General features: G+C 43.7%; 2 protein-coding genes across 2 annotated transcripts in view; both read right to left on the bottom strand.

Annotated features, from left to right (window-relative positions):
- The window catches only part of CACUL1 (CDK2 associated cullin domain 1), a 71,834-nt gene that overhangs the window by 16,320 nt on the left and 37,991 nt on the right, over positions 1-17,523 (bottom strand). The window contains exons 4-6 of the mRNA XM_004700905.4: positions 15,065-15,160; positions 3,915-4,017; positions 1,865-1,954 (exon numbers count right to left, since the gene is read on the bottom strand). Coding sequence (XP_004700962.1) covers positions 1,865-1,954; positions 3,915-4,017; positions 15,065-15,160 — 289 coding nt within the window. The remainder of the gene's footprint in view (positions 1-1,864; positions 1,955-3,914; positions 4,018-15,064; positions 15,161-17,523) is intronic.
- Positions 12,999-13,313, bottom strand: LOC115869974 (small nuclear ribonucleoprotein E-like). The gene has a single exon (XM_045291447.1). It carries the CDS (start codon positions 13,272-13,274, stop codon positions 12,999-13,001), a length of 276 nt encoding a protein of 91 aa, XP_045147382.1. The 5' UTR covers positions 13,275-13,313.

The raw sequence follows: 17,523 nt of genomic DNA, 5'->3' as shown, positions 1-17,523 counted from the left end.
AAAAAAAAAAAAGAAGACATTTTCCTTGGGAAAAAAAAAGGTGTAGTTATTCTACAAAGATCAGTCCCAGAGAAGCAGCCACTACCGTGGCAGAAACTGTCACCGGTAAAATCCATCATTTCAAAGAGTCTTAAACTTTAATCCGGCAAGTGAATAAAAACACTTTGATAAACTAGGAACATAATGGGCACTGCTAAGGCATGTAAATGCCAAAATACGTTTAAAAGTATCTCAGAAAGGGCCTAGGGCAGCAAAAGGCTAGCCTGTGACAGAATTCACCTTTGCCAAAGGGCAACTCTTGAATATAGAATTCTCCTTGTAAGTGGTATGAATGCCACTCTAAGAGCTCAAATGTGGGTAACACAGCAGTCAGATAAATGTGTAGCTGCAATGTGTTTAGAGCCCTAATGATCAACTTCTTCTGGGGTTCTATTCTTTATGATTGACAAGTAGAGTGAAGTTACGATAAACTTGCCTCCTTGGGAAGGAGAATGTAGACGTCTGTCACGCTGCGTGGGGAGATGACTTCTAACAGAATACACAATTAGCACTGAACAGAGAAATCTTGAGCCGCTCTCCTCACTGTAATAAAGTGGAATATTCTGAGAAACCGTAAAAAGAAAAATGCAAGGGGGCTTCAGAAAGGACATGGAAAATAAAATGACGAGATCATGGAATTTTTCCACCAAAGTTTTTGAGGCCCCTGCATGTCAGTTGATTGGACACATGAAAGAAGAGAGTTTTGATATTTTGTGGTTTTTAAAATGCATGTGGTGTACAGTTCAAGTCCAGACCCAGAGTTGGGTCACATTAGACGTACGTACTCCAGACACCACTGGGGGCTAAAGGAGCCTGAGAAAGAAGCCAGTTTCTGACATCACAGTCTGTTTCCACCCAGTTTCCACTTAATTTTGTCTCTTAACGAGCTAAATCCTGACATCTCGTCTTTGAAATTAATAAAACCATTTATGCCACACCCTGAGCCTGGGCTTATAAGCGGGCAGGAGGATATAACAGGGGTGTCAAAAAGTTCCCAGAAAAAGATCCGGTAGCCCCCCCCCCAAAAAAAAATCCAGTATCTTTTCATTCCCAGTGTCCCATGACCTTTTTGAAGTCCTCCTGTATCAGGAAGCGTCTTGGGATCCCTTTCAGTCCGTGTTTTTATGCTAGGACCAAATGCAACTCCTAGCGAGCCTATCCCACCGAGCAGAACTGTCCGGGGCGTCCAAAGCTGGGAATCTTCATGGAAGCGGACTGCCACGTGTTTCTCCCAGAAGGGGCAGGTGGGTTCCCGTGGCTGGCCTCTTGGTTAGCAGGCAGGCCTGAGCCACGGCACCAGCAGGGCTCCATTATTCTAAAACCAAGTACACGCTAATTAAATGAGTCTTTGACATTTGGCTCTGTTACCCTGGTTATGGATCGTCCTGAAACACCTGTCTAAAATGACTGTCACTTGGCCAGCACTTCCAGACTCCTGGCAAGTTACAGAATCAGCCCGTGAACACCCTGTTGTCAGTGTGAATGTCTGTGCGTCTCCAGAGTGCCCTCAGGCAAGTGAAAGAAACTCCATCCAAACAAAGACCGAGCTGCAGCCAGGCTATGCAGCTGCACTTACTGCAGGTTCTCCTACCAGTTCTCTTGCACTGTTTCCTCATAGGTGCTGCACAAACCCGTGGCCGATTTCTGTGGTCCCCAGCGCGCCTGGGGGAGTCCTGGCAGTGCCAGTCTACTCAATTTGTGTTTGATAGCAACAATCTCAACACCCATCGCCCTCACCAAGACCTATCGAAACAATGCCCCCTTGGATAAGGCTGGAACTGCCAAAACAAACAAGCCCAATCCCCATAGAAACCGTGCACTGTACCTGGTCTGAGGGTATACAGGCCTTTCACGATATTCGCCATCGTCGCAGGCGTGACCTGAAAAGGTGTCGACTGGGCTTCTAAAAGTAAAGCTGCAATAAGAAGAGAAAAAGGTGTTGTAAGAAGGACATCATCCCGACGGCCAAGGCTTCACTCACGTTCCTCTTTCAAAAAGAACCGCCTGAGGGCCAACCAAGAGTGTGCTGCTCTCGTTCAGCACTCCCAAAGCAAATCTGTGCCGGCTCCCGGAGCTCTAATGGGGCCAATTCAAGGAAGGGTCTGAAATAAGCGAGTAAAGCTTTCTAAAAGCAATAGTGGGTGAGCCCGAAGTGCTTCTATTAAGCACATGATTTAAAAGATTTACATTCGGGGAACAAAATGTTCCCTAGATGCTTGCATTACACAGTGAACTCCCTCAATCATTCCTCCTCCCCCCAAATCACCATACGGGAGGCTCTGTAGTAGCTATAATCAGGTTCAGAAATGCACTGTCCCCAAGGTGACAGCTTCAAGGACATTTCTTCAAATGAAGGGCAGCCGCTGCCCACTTTCACAGCCCTGCTCACCATGGACGTGACCCTGCTGACTCCGACCACAGTGCGGGCTTTCTCTCACTTTCCCAAGGAGGGGAGGGGAGGGAGATTTGTTGTTAACGATTAAGAACATCCCTCTAGGTAGCGGGTATGAACTAATCGATTTTCTTCTGAATATTGCCTTTGTATATGCCCAACAAAAATTGGCTTCCAAATTACCGGCAGATGTAAAAACATGTTTACAAAGTAGGTAAGCTTGGTAGCATTTCTCTCTAGCACTGTGACAGAAACAGCTTCCAAACGCTGTGTTCTCTTTTAGACTGAAAGACAAATGACAACACCTGAGGAGATCCCTGAGCAGTTTTAATTAAAAGCTAAAACAGCTCAGGAGGCAATGCTGAAGGATGTTTGTAAACATCGGTCCAAACTTTAAAAAAAACAAAACAGAAAATGTCATAGCCCAAGATTCTAGGATCTTTTAGGAACAGAATAATGAAATCAGCTGGCCCAAATGTCAAAAAGTTCCTTAATCTAAATTAAAAAATAGAATCGAGCTTGGGGTTAATAACAGAACAATTCTTTTGTAAAGTCTAGCAAAGGTTTACTGTGGCAAGAAATGAATTATGACTCACAGGAGAGAAAAAGATGCACAGGGCAAATCCCGATCATTACACGTGAGAGTCTGGAAAGCGACACAAACAAGGAGCTTTTAAGGCAGCGGCTCTCAACCCCTCTGTGGGTCAAGACCCCTTTGGGGGTCAAACGACCCTTTCACAACAGGGGTCACCCAATTCATAACAGCAGCAAAATGACAGTGATGAAGTAGCAATGAAAATAATGTTATGGTTGGGGGGTCGCCACATGAGGAACTGTATGAAAGGTCACGGCATGAGGAAGGTGGAGACCCACTGTTTTAAGGGATGCCAACACACCAGGTATCAGGACTTCCCAACTTCCACTTGCAGAGGTCTGCAGTGAGGGCAGGAGGGAAGGCAGCCCAGTGGGTGGGCGTGACATGCTGACCTGCTTGCTCCCTTAAAGATACACACTGCAAGGTCAACACCTTCCAAATCTCCATTTCACACACCACAGGTCCACAGGAGGCTAAGAAGCTCGCCGGAGACAATGAAGAGTAAAGGACTGAGCCAGAACAGCCCAAATCAGAGGAACCTACATGACCTTTCCTTCCGTAGTTACTACTGGCAGCAAAGTGAGAGTGAACCCCAGTGGTTACTTCTCCAATTACTGGGGAGAGGTGGCAGCAAGTCTCAGGCCACATAGAAAGGTATCGTTCAATAAGTGACCTGGCTAAGCTCATGCCAGTTCTCTGGGCATCCTACCCTACAAGCCACATTTCCAATTCCTCCGGCATTCTCTCGCTATATTATACAAGGTTTCAAAACTCCCTACACTCTGGTTCCAAAGCGGTCAACGTTGAGGCTTGCCTGGCCATGCTCCCCGACCACAATGAGGTCACTGCTGGCACTTTGCCACCCCGACAATAGGGTCGCCGACTTACGCATCAGGCTGTAGATGTGCTTTTCGGCAACGTGTTCCGTAAACAGCTTTATAAGGTCGTCCTTTAAGTCTCTGTTAAGCTTGGTTTCAATGTAAAATTTATTCTGAGGGGGGGAAAAGTTCTTTTTCAGTGCATCAATTGGAAGAAAACGATTAGTTATTAAAAGAAAGTGATTAATTATTCTAATAAACTGAAACCCCCCAAAAAGAATTTACTTTAGGCAAGAAATACATAAAGATAGCCCTACCCATTAAATAAAACAAAAACACAACAGCTAATGGCAAAAGCCTTGCTACTATAGTTGAATGTCTTTCTAGCAAAGGATTAAGAACACACACAGACAAAATGCAGTGAGCCACCCCCCTCCAGAGGAACACGAGGAAACACTCCCTGCAGTAAGGACAGGGGGCACACATTTGGAATCACACTGTGTGGGAGATATTTCCTTTGCTCTTTAACATTACTAATGGCATAGGCTGAGCCCCCACCAAGCATCCCTTTCCCAATGGTAATACCATGTTGCTTGGTTTAGAACACTCCCCCCAGTCTGTCTTTGGTTCAGAGGGAGACGACATATTGTCTGTCCAAGGAGACTGGGAGAAGAAACCTAGGCTCAACGGTGGAGCTTCTTCAAGCCATTGGATAGGCGTGAGACTCCCATAAAGCAGGCACCGTGCACGGACAGCACAGACACAAACAAGCTCGGGTCCTCGGTCACACTATTGAACCATGAACTCAACCAACTGCAGAGATTGCAGTCCTGGGAGCTCTGTTGGCAGGAGATAACGCTTTCCTTCATCTGCTTAAATCACTTTGAACCCGGTTTTCCATTTCCTGTAGCCCAAAGCATGCCGACAACAGTGACTTACAAACCCAAGATCAAATTTATTCATGTTTAAATGTTAACTCAACGCATGAGAGTGGAAAACTATATAAAGGGTGCTCACTGATCCTCTTAATTCTTAAAATGTCGTTCTTTTTTGCTCTTTTAAAACACTTCTACAGGCAACACATGGTTAAAAAAGTAAGCCCACGTACAAAAGCAAGCAACAAAACCAGCCTCCCGCCCCAAGCCCATTCCCATTGGTCCCACCATGGGGAAAATTCTTATTTACACTCTAAAACAATCCTTCCTTACATGTGGACGTGCTTTTCTGTTTTCCTAAAACATCAAGAAAGACAAGTGAGGGAGTATTACACACTGCTTTGTACCTAGACCTTATCCCTACCCTCAAGATTGCTCTCTCACATAACATAAAGACATATGGTTTTTAACCGCCCGTTTTCTACTGTAAGCATTTCCATAAAATTATTTGACTTCTCCTGCTAATTGCCAATGAGTGGATTCTGACTCAGAGACCCCAGAGCAGAAATGCCCCACGAGGTTTTCAAAGTGAGTCTCCACCTCTGGGTGGGGCTGCATCGGCAATCACGGGCTGGTGGTCAAGCACCCACTCCTTCCAGTCGCCTGGGAGTTCCCTACTGAGAAGTCAGACTCCCCACCCACCAGTGTTCTGTACTAAAAGTAACAAAGGCAAGACACATTCTTGTCCACATTTATTTCCACAAGCTTAAGTTTAGTTACCCTATGGTAGATTCCTCATGTTATGATTTCTGAGTCAGAGACTATATATGTACATTTTAACTTCAAAGGGAACCGCAAACTCATTTTCCAGAGCAGCTCACCAATTTACAAATGTGTGAGGAGCCTGTTTCCCGCCAGGCTCTGCAGACCTGATTGGCAATTTTTGGGTACAAATGGCAAGCTTCCATGAACTGAAAGGGGCTTAATTTTTTTTTAATTTCATTTTACCTTGTTATTTTTTTCATCAGTATGAAAATAGCCCTGGTGACATAGGTGATTACATGGTAGCCTGCTAACCACAAGGTCAGTAGTTCAAACCAACCAGGGAGAGATGAGACTGTCTGTTCCCTTAAAGATGGGCAGCCTGAAAACCCAAGGGAGCAGCACTGCTCGGTTCTACTGGATCACTAGGAGTCCAGTTCGATGGACTTGCTGGCAGTGAGTTGGGTCTTAACTATGATGTTGAGCATATTTTCATGTGTATAGGCTAACTGTACATTTTTGTGTGTGATCCGTCTATTCACATCCTTTCTCCAGTTTGCAACAGAAGCGGGTTATCCTTAAAGAGAAAAGCAATTACTTAGTCTTATATCTTAAAAGCTGATGGCACTGCTTCTCAGCTTTTCTGGCTAAGGTCAAATGTAAAACAATCTACAATTGTGTTTTATGGTTTTGCTATACGGAAGTTCCTAAATTTGGTATTGTCGATGTCTATTTTCTTTTCCCTCATGGCTTCTAGGGTTAGGCTTTTGCTTACAAAGTTATTTTCTCACTCTACTATTTGGACATGTTCTTTTAATCCTTTAAGGAATTCATTTAAAAGAACTGTGCCATCTAGAATTTTTTTATAAAGAAGAAGGCAGTTGGTGACAGGTGTACAACATGGTGAATACAACATCTGCCATGGAATTACATACTTAGAAGTGGTTAAACTGGCAAAAATCTTTTTTTTTAAATCATTTTATTAGGGACTCATACAACTCTTATCACAATCCATACATACATCAATTATGTAAAGCACATTTGTACATTCACTGCCCTCATCATTCTCAAAAACCTTTGCTCTCCAACCAAGACGCTGGCATCAGCTCATTTTTTCTCCTCCCTCCCCGCTCCCCACTCCTTCATGAACCCTTGATAATTTACAAATTATTATTTTGTCATATCTTGCACTGTCCGACATCTCCTTTCACCCATTTTTATGTTGTCCGTCCCCCAGGGAGGAGGTTCTTTGTAGACCCTTGTAATCGGTTCCCCCCTTCCAACCCACCTTCCCTCTACCCTCCCGGTATCGCCACTCTCACCACTGGTCCCGAAGGGATCATCCGCCCTGGATTCTCTGTGTTTCCTTCCAGTTCTTATCTGTACCAGTGTACATCCTCTGGTCTAGCCAGATTTGTAAGGTAGAATTCGGATCATGATAGTGGGGGTGGGGGTGGAGGAAGCATTTAGGAACTAGAGGAAAGTTGTATGTTTCATCGTTGCTACATCGCACCCTGACTGGCTTGTCTCCTCCCTGAGACTCTTCTGTAAGATGTCCAGTGGCCTACAAATGGGCTTTGGGTCTCCACTCCACACTCCCCACCTCATTCACAATGATATGATTTTTTTGTTCTGATGATGCCTGATACCTGATCCCTTCGACACCTTGTGATCACACAGGCTGGTGTGCTTCTTCCATGTGGGCTTTGCTGCTTCTGAGCTAGATGGCCACTTGTTTACCTTCAAACCTTTAAGACCCCAGACACTATATATTTTCATAGCCGGGTACCATCCGCTTTCTTCGCCACATTTGCTTATGCACCCGCTATGTCTTCAGCAATCTTATCAGGAAGGTGAGCACACAATGGTATGATTTTTTGTTCTTTGATGCCTGATAATTGATCCCTTCGGCATCTCGTAATCACACAGGCTGGTGTGCTTCTTCCATGTGGGCTTTGTTGCTTCTGAGCTAGATGGCCGCTTGTTTACCTTCAAGCCTTTAAGACCCCAGACGCTATATCTTTTCATAGCCGGGCACCATCAGCTTTTTTCACCACATTTGCTTATTCACCCACTTTGTGTTCAGTGATTGTGTAGTGAAGGTGAGCATGATACACTCTGGCAAAAATCTTATATCTATTTCATAATGAAATTACAAAATTTACAGCACACGTATGACATACATTTTGCACCTACTGTCAGCAGAAAACAAGAAGCCTGACAATACTACCTGTTGGCAAGGACGTGGAACAATCTGAATCCCTGACTCAACTATGCATTTTTATAATCACTTTGGAACAGACTTTTGCATTATTTTTGAAGCTGAACTTGCAACCAAAAGGTGTACTTCCAGATATATGCTAGAGAATCTCTTGTATCAGAAGACGTGGACTAGATTATTCACTTGAATTATTACAGAAGGCGATTAGAAATAGGCCAAAGTTATATGAAATATATCAGTAAGTTAATTGTATACAAGAACACAGAAATATGCTGAGTAAAATAAGAGAGAAACACATAAAGCAAGGTTGCCATCTCTACTCATCAAATAAAAGCAAAGCTAAATACCTATAGTGGTAAAGGCATGCATTTAGTACTTAGGTGGTAAAAAGCTCATCTTTCAGAGCAAGGGGGACTTTGGAGTTGTGAAAGAAAAGAGTAGCTGCCACTGCATAAGGTTTTCTTTTCAAGGTGATGAAAATGTCCTAAAATTGATAGTGCTGATAGCTACGCAAGTCAGAATGACCTAAAATCACTTTCCGTGGGTGAGATGAGTGTGTATGTGAACTGTGTACCAATTAACAAAAACAAAAATAAGAGGACTAGTCTTCCCTGCCCTCAACCTCAAGATGACTACCCGCTGTCCTAACATCCCGCGATGCAATGACCCACCTCCCTCAGAGGTCTGACGTGTCCTCTTGGTTCCGGACTATTCCTGCCCTGAGAACAAACTCTTTAATTAGCATAGCCCTGATACTCATATCAGGTAATTACTGTAGCTTTTTCATTCATTTTAATATCAGGTAAGGTTAGTCACTCCATATTCGATTTCTCCTCCAGCAGTTTTTGTAGTTAATTAAGTTTATTTTTTGACATGAATTTTTAACATAAGGTCAAGTTAACTGCTATACTTTATTTCTAAGAATTTCTTTTCCCTTTTGAAAATAAATAGTACCTAGAAAAGTCATTTATTTTAAAAATTAAACTAATAAAAATCTCAACCATAAAGCTATTTTCACACTCAAGATTTTTTTTTTTTAACATTTTATTAGGAGCTCATACAACTGTTATCCCAATCCATACACACATCAATTGTGTAAAGCGCATTTGTACATCGTTTCTCAAAACATTTTCTCTCCATTTAAACCCCCGACATTAGGTCCTCATTTTTCCCCTCCCTCCCCGCTCCCCCCTCCCGCATGAGCCCTTGATAGTTTACAAATGGGTATTTTGTCATATCTTGCCCTGTCCGACGTCTCCCTTCACCCACTTTTTGGTTGTCTGTCCCCCAGGGAGGAGGTCACACACAGTTCCATGTAATCGGTTCCCTCTTTCCTACCCATTCTCCCTTTACCCTCCCTGTTTTGCCACTCACACCACTGGTCCTATAGGGCTCATCCATCCTGGATTCCCTGCATTTTCAGTTCCTATCTGTACCAGTGTACCTCCTCTGGTCTAGCCAGTCTTGCAAGATAGAATTCGAGTCATGGTAGTGGGAGCGGGGAGGAAACCTTTAGGAACTAGAGGAAGGTTGTATTTCTCATCATTGTTACATCACACCCTGACTGGCTCATCTCCTCCCCGAGACCCCTCTGCAAGGGGATCTCCAGTGGCCTACTAATGGGTTTTGGATCTCCACTCCACACTCCCATCATTCACTATGGTAAGATTTTTTGTTCTGATGATGCCTTACACCTGATCCCTTCGACACGTCGTGGTTGCATAGGCTGGTGTGCTTCTTCCATGTGGGCTTTGTTGCTTCTGAGCTTGATGGCCGCTTGATTACCTTCAAGCCTTTAAGACCCCAGACGCTATACTTTTTGATAGCCGGGCACCATCAGCTTTCTTCACCACATTTGCTTATGCACCCATTTGTCTTCAGTGATCCGTTCGACACCCCGTGATCACACAGGTTGATATGTTGTTCCATGTGGGCTTTGTTGCTTCTGAGCTAGATGGCCGCTTGTTTACCTTCAAGCTTTTAAGACCCCAGACGCTATATCTTTTGATAGCCGGGCACCATCAGCTTTCTTCACCACATTTGCTTATTCACCCGCTTTGTCTTCAGCGGTTGTGTCGGGAAGGTGAGCATCATAGAATGCCAATTTACTAGAAGAAAGTATTCTTGTGTTGAGGGAGTACTTGAGCACACTCAAGATTTTTTAATCAAAATAAGGTACAAAATTGATTTGGTGGTAGTAATACTTCAAGCCTTTGAAGTGAATTAGGCATCACTGAGGTTCTGTAGTTTATATATGAGAATAAAAGATGTAATTGTTTAACTCTCAAGGAAAATATTCTGTATTTACAGTGTTTCTCACTCCTAGTATATTGTCCTCTTTACACTTAGGACCTCAAGGGACAAGTGTTCTAATACGACCTTCCTACTCCATTCCGGAGCCAGAACTCATCAAAAGGAGAAACTGCAAACACTTCTAAAGAGCTCTGAAACTTTTCAAACCTTTCCAAATACCAGAAGGTGTTCAACTTTTTCTCGGGTATCAGTTTAAGCTCCAACACGCTAAGCAAATATATTTAATGTCTTCAATTGATCTCTGTAAACAGCAATCCATCCTGGTCGTGTAAGCGCTTTGCTGGTAGGTGTTGTGCGCTGGCTAGACTCACAGCGCGATGCTGGGTACCACAGAGCAAAACATCACCGGGGGCTGTGCCGTTCTCACAGCATTACATTTTCAGCCCCTTGTTGTAGCCATTGTGTTAATCCACCTCCTCCTCAGTTTCCTGTCACTCCCCATTTACTTTACCAAGCATGATGTCCTTCTCCAGCGACTGGCCTCTCTCGATGTCCGAAGTATAGGGCACAAGTCTATCCATCCTTCCTTCTAAGGAGCATTCTGTCTGTACTTCTTCCAAGACATACTTGTTTGTTCTTCTGGCAGTCCACCATACTTTCGGTATTCTTTGCCAACACAGTAATTCAAGTTACGTCATGATTCAAGTTACTTCAATTTGTCTTCAGTCTTCCTTATTCATTGTGCAACTTTCATATATGCTCATGAGGCAGTTGAGAAGACCATGACTTCAGTCAGGCACACCTTAGTCTTCAAAGTAACATCCTTGCTTTTCAACATTTTAAGAGGTTTGGGGCAGCAGGTGTGCCCAATGCATACTGAGTTCCTGACTGCTGCTTCCTGCTTGCCTCGTGGACCCAAGCCAAGACAAAATCCTTGACAACTCTGATCTTTTTCCATTGATCATGAGGTTACCTATTGGTGCAGTTCTGCTCATTTTTGCTTTCTTTACATTGAGTTATAATTCACGCTGAAAGCTGCGCGGTGTTTGCTTTTCATCGAGTGCGTCAAACGCGTCAGCAAGCGAGCAAGGGTCATCACCTTCCTAGGTGTCACCTGCACATCAGTGCTTGTGAACAAGCCCTCCTCCTCCGATCCTACGCCACGGTCTTCCTCAGATGGTTCAGCTTGCTGAGAATTTGCTCAGCATACAGAATGGATAATTAGTAAACAGATAGGGACAACTTAGTTTCTAGTTTAATGATTTCTTAAATGCCCACACAGGCAGACCACCTGAAGTAAAACAATTCTAACAGTGGCCAGAAATGTTTAACTAAACTCCTTTTTCTCTTTCTGCAACTAACAAAGGCATTTTGCTGACTGTGGTCCTAAAAGTTTGATATTTCAAATTGTTTCCTTTAAATAACACACCTTCCCAACAAAGCAGTGCCCAAGTTGAAAGAATTGTCTATTTTCTGGGCAATAAAAAGTTTTCACAAATAGCTAAAAAGCCAATTTGAGCTCTTAATCCATATGAGAAGTTGCGGCTAATCTTCATTTAAAACAAAGATCCCTCACCCAAGTTTTGCTGAGATAAAGTAAGCTAATTTATTCTCAAATAATATCTACTTCTTAAGCCCTAGGAGTCTATCATAGAGTTTCAGAAAGCAACTACAGCATTACAGGAAAGTAGGAATGTGATTCATGTTCCTGTCCTAGTGAATTTTTTAAAAATTCTTCCCATTTTGCCTCGTTATGTTAACGTTAACCCCCCACTAATCAGTGCTGTGAAAACAGCCAACATGTAAGAAAAGTAGGCCCTTTCACCCACTCTTTTTTTAAATTTATATTTAATTTTATTATGTCGCAGTTTATAAAGATCACAGTTTATAAAGACATTAGGTATTCTACTGTCTTTTTTTTTTTTAATCAATTTATCGGGGCTCATACAATTCATCACCATACATAGATCAATTGTGTAAAGCACATCTATACATCTGTTGCCCTCATCATTCCCAAGATTCGCTTTCCTCTTGGGTTCCTGGAATCCGCTCATTTTCCTTTCCCCCCTCCCCCTCCCCCTTTCACCCACTCTTAACTACCTTGCAAATAAGCACTACCTTTCAGCCCTCCCCATTCAGTCTCTTGCAGTTACAGCTTTAAAACAGCAACCAGGCTAAAAGTTAACCCCTTAACATTTGATTTCCCCCTTGACTTTTTAAAATGTATGCTAGTTTTCGACTGCAGTTTTCCCTGTTGTACTTTGTTATATTTTTGGAAGAAAAAGGTGGGTATGAAATGCAGGCTAGGTGAATCGATCAAGACTAACTGGATTAATGGTTTGTCAGGGGCATGGCAGGGGAGGCTGAGGAGAAACAGGGAGCTACTAACAGCTGAGTACGCGACAGAATAAAATGTTCTAATATTGACTAGGGTGATGATGGGTGTACAATTCTTCTTAATATGACTGAACTATTGAATTGTAGGCTATGTGAATTATATGCCAATAAAACAAAAACAGAAAGCCCCAGGAAAAATAAGGAAGGGAAATTAAACCGTTTCTTATACAGTACAAGATACTGGCCCCACACAACTAGTGACACACCCATGAGAGGAGTTCACCAATGGGATGATGACCTCATAGGACTACTTCCCAGGCTTTCCAAGTCCTTGCCAAGGAGTGAGTCCTGCTGACCCAGGGGCCCTAAAGTTTCATGATTCAGAGAAGAGTCCTAAAACTTGACCAAACAGCTTTTACAAATTCCCTTTCTCTCTGGGTAAGTCTGGGAAAGAAAAGGCAAAAAAAGTTTCTTCTGAACTGTAGTGAGTAGAAAATCCCTTTTTTTTTTTAAACAATCCCACAGAAGCCATTTATTGTGGTTGAGTAACAACATCAGGGCAATGAAAACAATATGAGCCATGTCTTAGAACTATATTCATAACAAAGAACACTTAAAAGGGGGGAGTGGAGGAGCTCTTGTCCTCAGCGTCTCACTTCATCGATCATTTCTAGTTGGACACACTTTGTAACACAGTAATGTGATCTCATTTCAGCATGACCCGTCCCAGTTGTTTCCTTGACTTTGTTTTAGAATGAATCTCTTCTGTGTCATCTAATCCAAGGTTCATGTACTCATCAAAGCCTACGATACAGCCCTCTATCCGCATAGTCACTTGCTCATAGAGCCACACCTGAATCCGCGATCTATTTCGCAAGTATCTGAAGAGGAGGTTGATGGGCTGCGCCATCGCCTTCTGTACCTTCTGGCCTTGGCCACAGTACGCCATTGCGGAAGCCCCATGAACTCTTACAGCCGGCATTGGTGTGTGTGAGCGATCTAGTGCTACTCGAGCAATAGCACTACAAGTGGTGGCTGGAACAGACACACTCACATTCTCACACGTTACCGTGCCAGTTCAAGGAGGCTGGCTCTCTCTGCCAACTCTGGAGGGAGCTCTCTTCTGCACACGGGGGTCTTCCTGTGGCTTGCCGGTCTCTCACTCCACCTCTTCCTGTTAGCTTAAGCTGGTATTTCCAAATGAAATCCCTCAAGACACACCCTCATTAACGTAAGGTCACCCATTGCCAGATGAGATTACAGCACAGAGTGGGGAGTTACCATACACCATACGTGATATTTATTTCAACCTTTGTTAGTAAGTGCTTTCAAGTCAGTTCTGATTCGATTGTGTTACTGGAGCCCACTGTTGCTGCTGCTGGGTCCATACAGCTCAGTGAGTCTTCCTCCACTGTGCTGGCCCTTGACCAAGCAAGGTGTCTTTCTCCAGGGACCAGTTCCGCCTGAAAACACAGCCAAAGTGCATGGGACATATGCACATACAAGCATCACCATCCTCAGGAACATTCTGGCTGAATTGCATCCAAGACAGATCTGTCTGTTCTGGAAGTCCACACTACGATGCAATATTCTTCCCCACAAACCATCATTCCGATGCATCCATTCTTCTTCCATCTTCATATGCAGCAGTCAGCTTTCACACACATAGGACGTGACCAAAACACCCTGGCTTGAGTCAGGTGTACCTTCGGCCTCCTCAAAGGGACAGTTTTGTTCTTCAACACTCTAAAGAGGTGTTGGGCAACGGATTTTCGCAGCGCAATACAGCATTTGATTTCTTGACTGCTACCTTCTTCCATAAGCTTTCCTTGTGGATCCAGGTAAAATGAAATCATTGTTCCCAACCCCCACCACATGCCCTTACCACAGGCTAAAACACATCACCCCAAAAGTCTTAAATCAACTCCAAGTCCAAACTCCCACCTTCTAAATCATCTAAATCACACATTGGTTACACGTATACAGATTTGACAGAGGCTATTGGTGCATACAGTATTTACCTTTGCTGCAAATTTACCCATGAATACGGTGAAACATATAAGGGTCAAAGCTATGAAAACTCTGACATAACCAAACACCTTGAGAGAAGGAGTTGCTGGGCCCAGGCGCTCAGAAGCAAAGTATCAGGAGACATCACAGTCAACTGGCGTAAGACAACCCAAACAAAGACAAGGCTCTACCCTGTTTCCCCGAAAATAAGACAGTGTCATATTAATTTTTGCTCCCAAAGATGCGCTAGGTCTTATTTTCAGGGGGATGTCTTATTTTTCCATGAAGAAGAATATGGTACACATTTATTGTTTATTGTTTTATTAAAAGAGACCTCACACTCCTGCCTGCTCCTGCTGTGCTGCAGCCAACAGTGAGCTGTGCAGCGGCGCCAGCCGCTATGGTCCAAAGTCCAGTTACTGTCGCTTCGGGAGGCCTTATTTTTTGGGAGGTCTTATTTTCGAGGGGGTGCCTTATATTTTTGCAAGAGTCAAAACTGTAATTAGGTCTTATTTTGGGGGGCTGTCTGACTTTCGGGGACACAGGGCACCAGCTGTCTTTGGTGAGTTCTGACTGGAGGAAACAACTGATCTCATTCTTCTATTTCAACAATAATGAGGCATAACTCAGAGTTTAATTTCCATCTCTAACACAATTAATAGTAAGAGAAAAACAGAGCGTGTTTCGATCACTCCATCTGTCTGTGTTTAGACCCATCACTCGATGGCCGTATCTGGGAAGGAGGAGACAGCTCGAACTTACCATGTATATGAAAAGAGGCACAATGCTCTGCAGTGCTCCCATATACTGTCCAAGAGCTACATGAAATCTTTCAACATAGAGCTCGGGAGGGCTGGCCTGTGTGAAAGAACACAAACGTGATCACTGTGGGAATCCAGGACAATGTCCTCCACCACAACCTGAAAGGCAAACACGCTGAGAAGGAGCCCAACGTTCACACTGCAATTCCCAGCCACATCCAGGCTTCCAGGACGGCAGGTGGACCGCTCTCCCTTTGTCTCAAGGTCTGTGCCGCAGAGCTGAGATCTGGCTTGGCCATCTTTAAATCTGTGCAACCCAGCACGCTAGTGAAGAGGCTTGCTCCCTCACCTTAAGTTTCTATAAGCAATACCTTTTTTTACTTCAATGCTTTTTCTCTTAATTTACAAAAAAGGTACACTAAAAATTAAGAGAAATTATATGATAAAATCATCATTGAATTACATAGGCATTTCCTACAGAAACCAAAATATATTAGGGCCTGGAAGAAAGTTTTAAAAAAGGAAAAAGAATTTCAAGGAGGTGACACAGTTTAATGGGATGGCTTAAGAAATGTTCATAATAGCCTTTAAAATAAAATCCACTTCAAGTTGATTACAACTCTACAGGGCAGTAGCCCTATAGGGCAGAGTAGAACTGCCCCACGGGGTTTCAGAGGCTGTACATCTTCATGGAAGTAGATGCCACAACTGTCTCAAGAGCAGTTGGTGGGTTCAAACTCCCAGACTTGTGGTTAGCAGCTCAACCACACCTGACCCCCTGCACCTCCAGGGCTCTTCTAAGAACCTTCAGCATCAGTAATTCTCTGGGTTTTCCCCACAACGTTGGCTGTCAAACATTCCTTTAAGTCCCGAGTACAAGCGGATTCACTAGAAAGCAGGGACTAAAATATGAATCAGCAGCTCTAGGCAGCAATAAAACATCATTCCTGGGATTTCACCACAATCAAACACCAAGTCAGGAACTATCCAGAGAACACTTTCAACTTTGTATTTTCAACAAGCATCCATGTACCATTTCATTTTATTCTCTGAAGCTAAATTAATTAGGTAAATCATCTTTACACTAAAGAAACCCACTAATGGGCACATGATTTGCTGAAGATCAGAGAAGCAGACAATGGTGGGTCCTGAGCTGCCATCTAAGAATTCACTCCTGGGGCTGGGCCTGGGGGCAGACACATCACAAAACATCATACAAACAAAACGGACTCGATGCAAGTTCGAACTTAGGGCAGCCTCATAAGCTGGCCACCACATCATAGAGAAAGTTTTGCCTTCCAGCAAGGATATAAGGGCATGCCACAATTACGGATTCCTAAATACTACATTTAAACATACTAAACTATAAAAGCATTCCAGCTGACTCCTTGAGAAATGCCCAAATGTTCCAGACACATTTTAAAGTTAAGATTTAATCCACATGTCTTCAATCCTCTTTAGAAAATTAGGTCATGTATACTGAGCTGTCCCAATTCATCCGCCTCTACTGTGTACTTTAAAGTTTTCATACTGGGCTAGGTGCTTAGTCTGTCTGTCTTTCTTTCTCTCTTCTCCCTCCCCCGTTCCCCTCCCTTTGTTGTTGTTGTTATTGTTTGTTTTTGTGTGGACCTCCTACCTACCTGCAAATTGTTTTCCCATTTCATAAAGGGGCAATTTGAGATCAAAATTATGTAGTCACTTGACTACAGCCCACAGTCAAGAACAGGTCTCAAGCCTCACTCAGTCTCCCTCAATACCAATGCAAATTCCTTTTGGTACCCTCAGCCCTTAAAAGGCCATGCTTCTCGAATTAAGAGCACACTGCCTCCTCTCAAGGAGCCCTAGTGGCTTAGCAGTTAGGCAGGCATTGGTCTGCTAACTGCAAGATCGGCAGTATGAAATTACTTGTCGGTCCTCTGGAGAAAGACCTCGCTTTCCCACGCTGGTAAATGTCACAGAGGCCTGGTGGCGCTGTGGAACAGGTGCTGGGCTGCTAACCAGTAAGAACAGCAGTTGAAACCCATTAGCCACTCTACGGGAGAAAATGTAACTGTCTGTCCCCCTAAAGCAGGGGTGGGGAACTTCTGTTCTGCCTAGGGTCATTTGCATATTCATAGCATCATTCTCAGGCCATACAAGTTTATCAACTTTCAACCTGCTAGATTTGGTCAAACATTTAAAAAACCCGCTCCTAGGCCTGTCTAGATAGGACAGGCTGGATGAACAACCTGGAGGAGAAAACAACGGGACTGACAGTTCCGGGGGGACATGGGAGATGGGGAAGAGGGGGGAAGGGAAGAGGTGATAACAAACCCAGGGACAAGGGAACAACAAGCCCAAATTGGTGGGGAGGCGGGTGTGGGAGACCTGGTAGGTCAGGATCAAGGGGAACGTAACAAAGAGGAAGTGCTGAAATCCTGGTGGGGACTGAGCATGATAGTGGGACAGGAGGAGAATCAA

The sequence above is a fragment of the Echinops telfairi genome, unplaced genomic scaffold (genome assembly GCF_000313985.2).
Source record: "Echinops telfairi isolate 266 unplaced genomic scaffold, ASM31398v2 ScPeMD7_70;HRSCAF=299, whole genome shotgun sequence".
Taxonomy (NCBI): Eukaryota; Metazoa; Chordata; class Mammalia; order Afrosoricida; family Tenrecidae; genus Echinops; species Echinops telfairi.
Note: the sequence above shows the minus strand (reverse complement) of the source record. Positions and strands in the feature narration are given on the sequence as shown.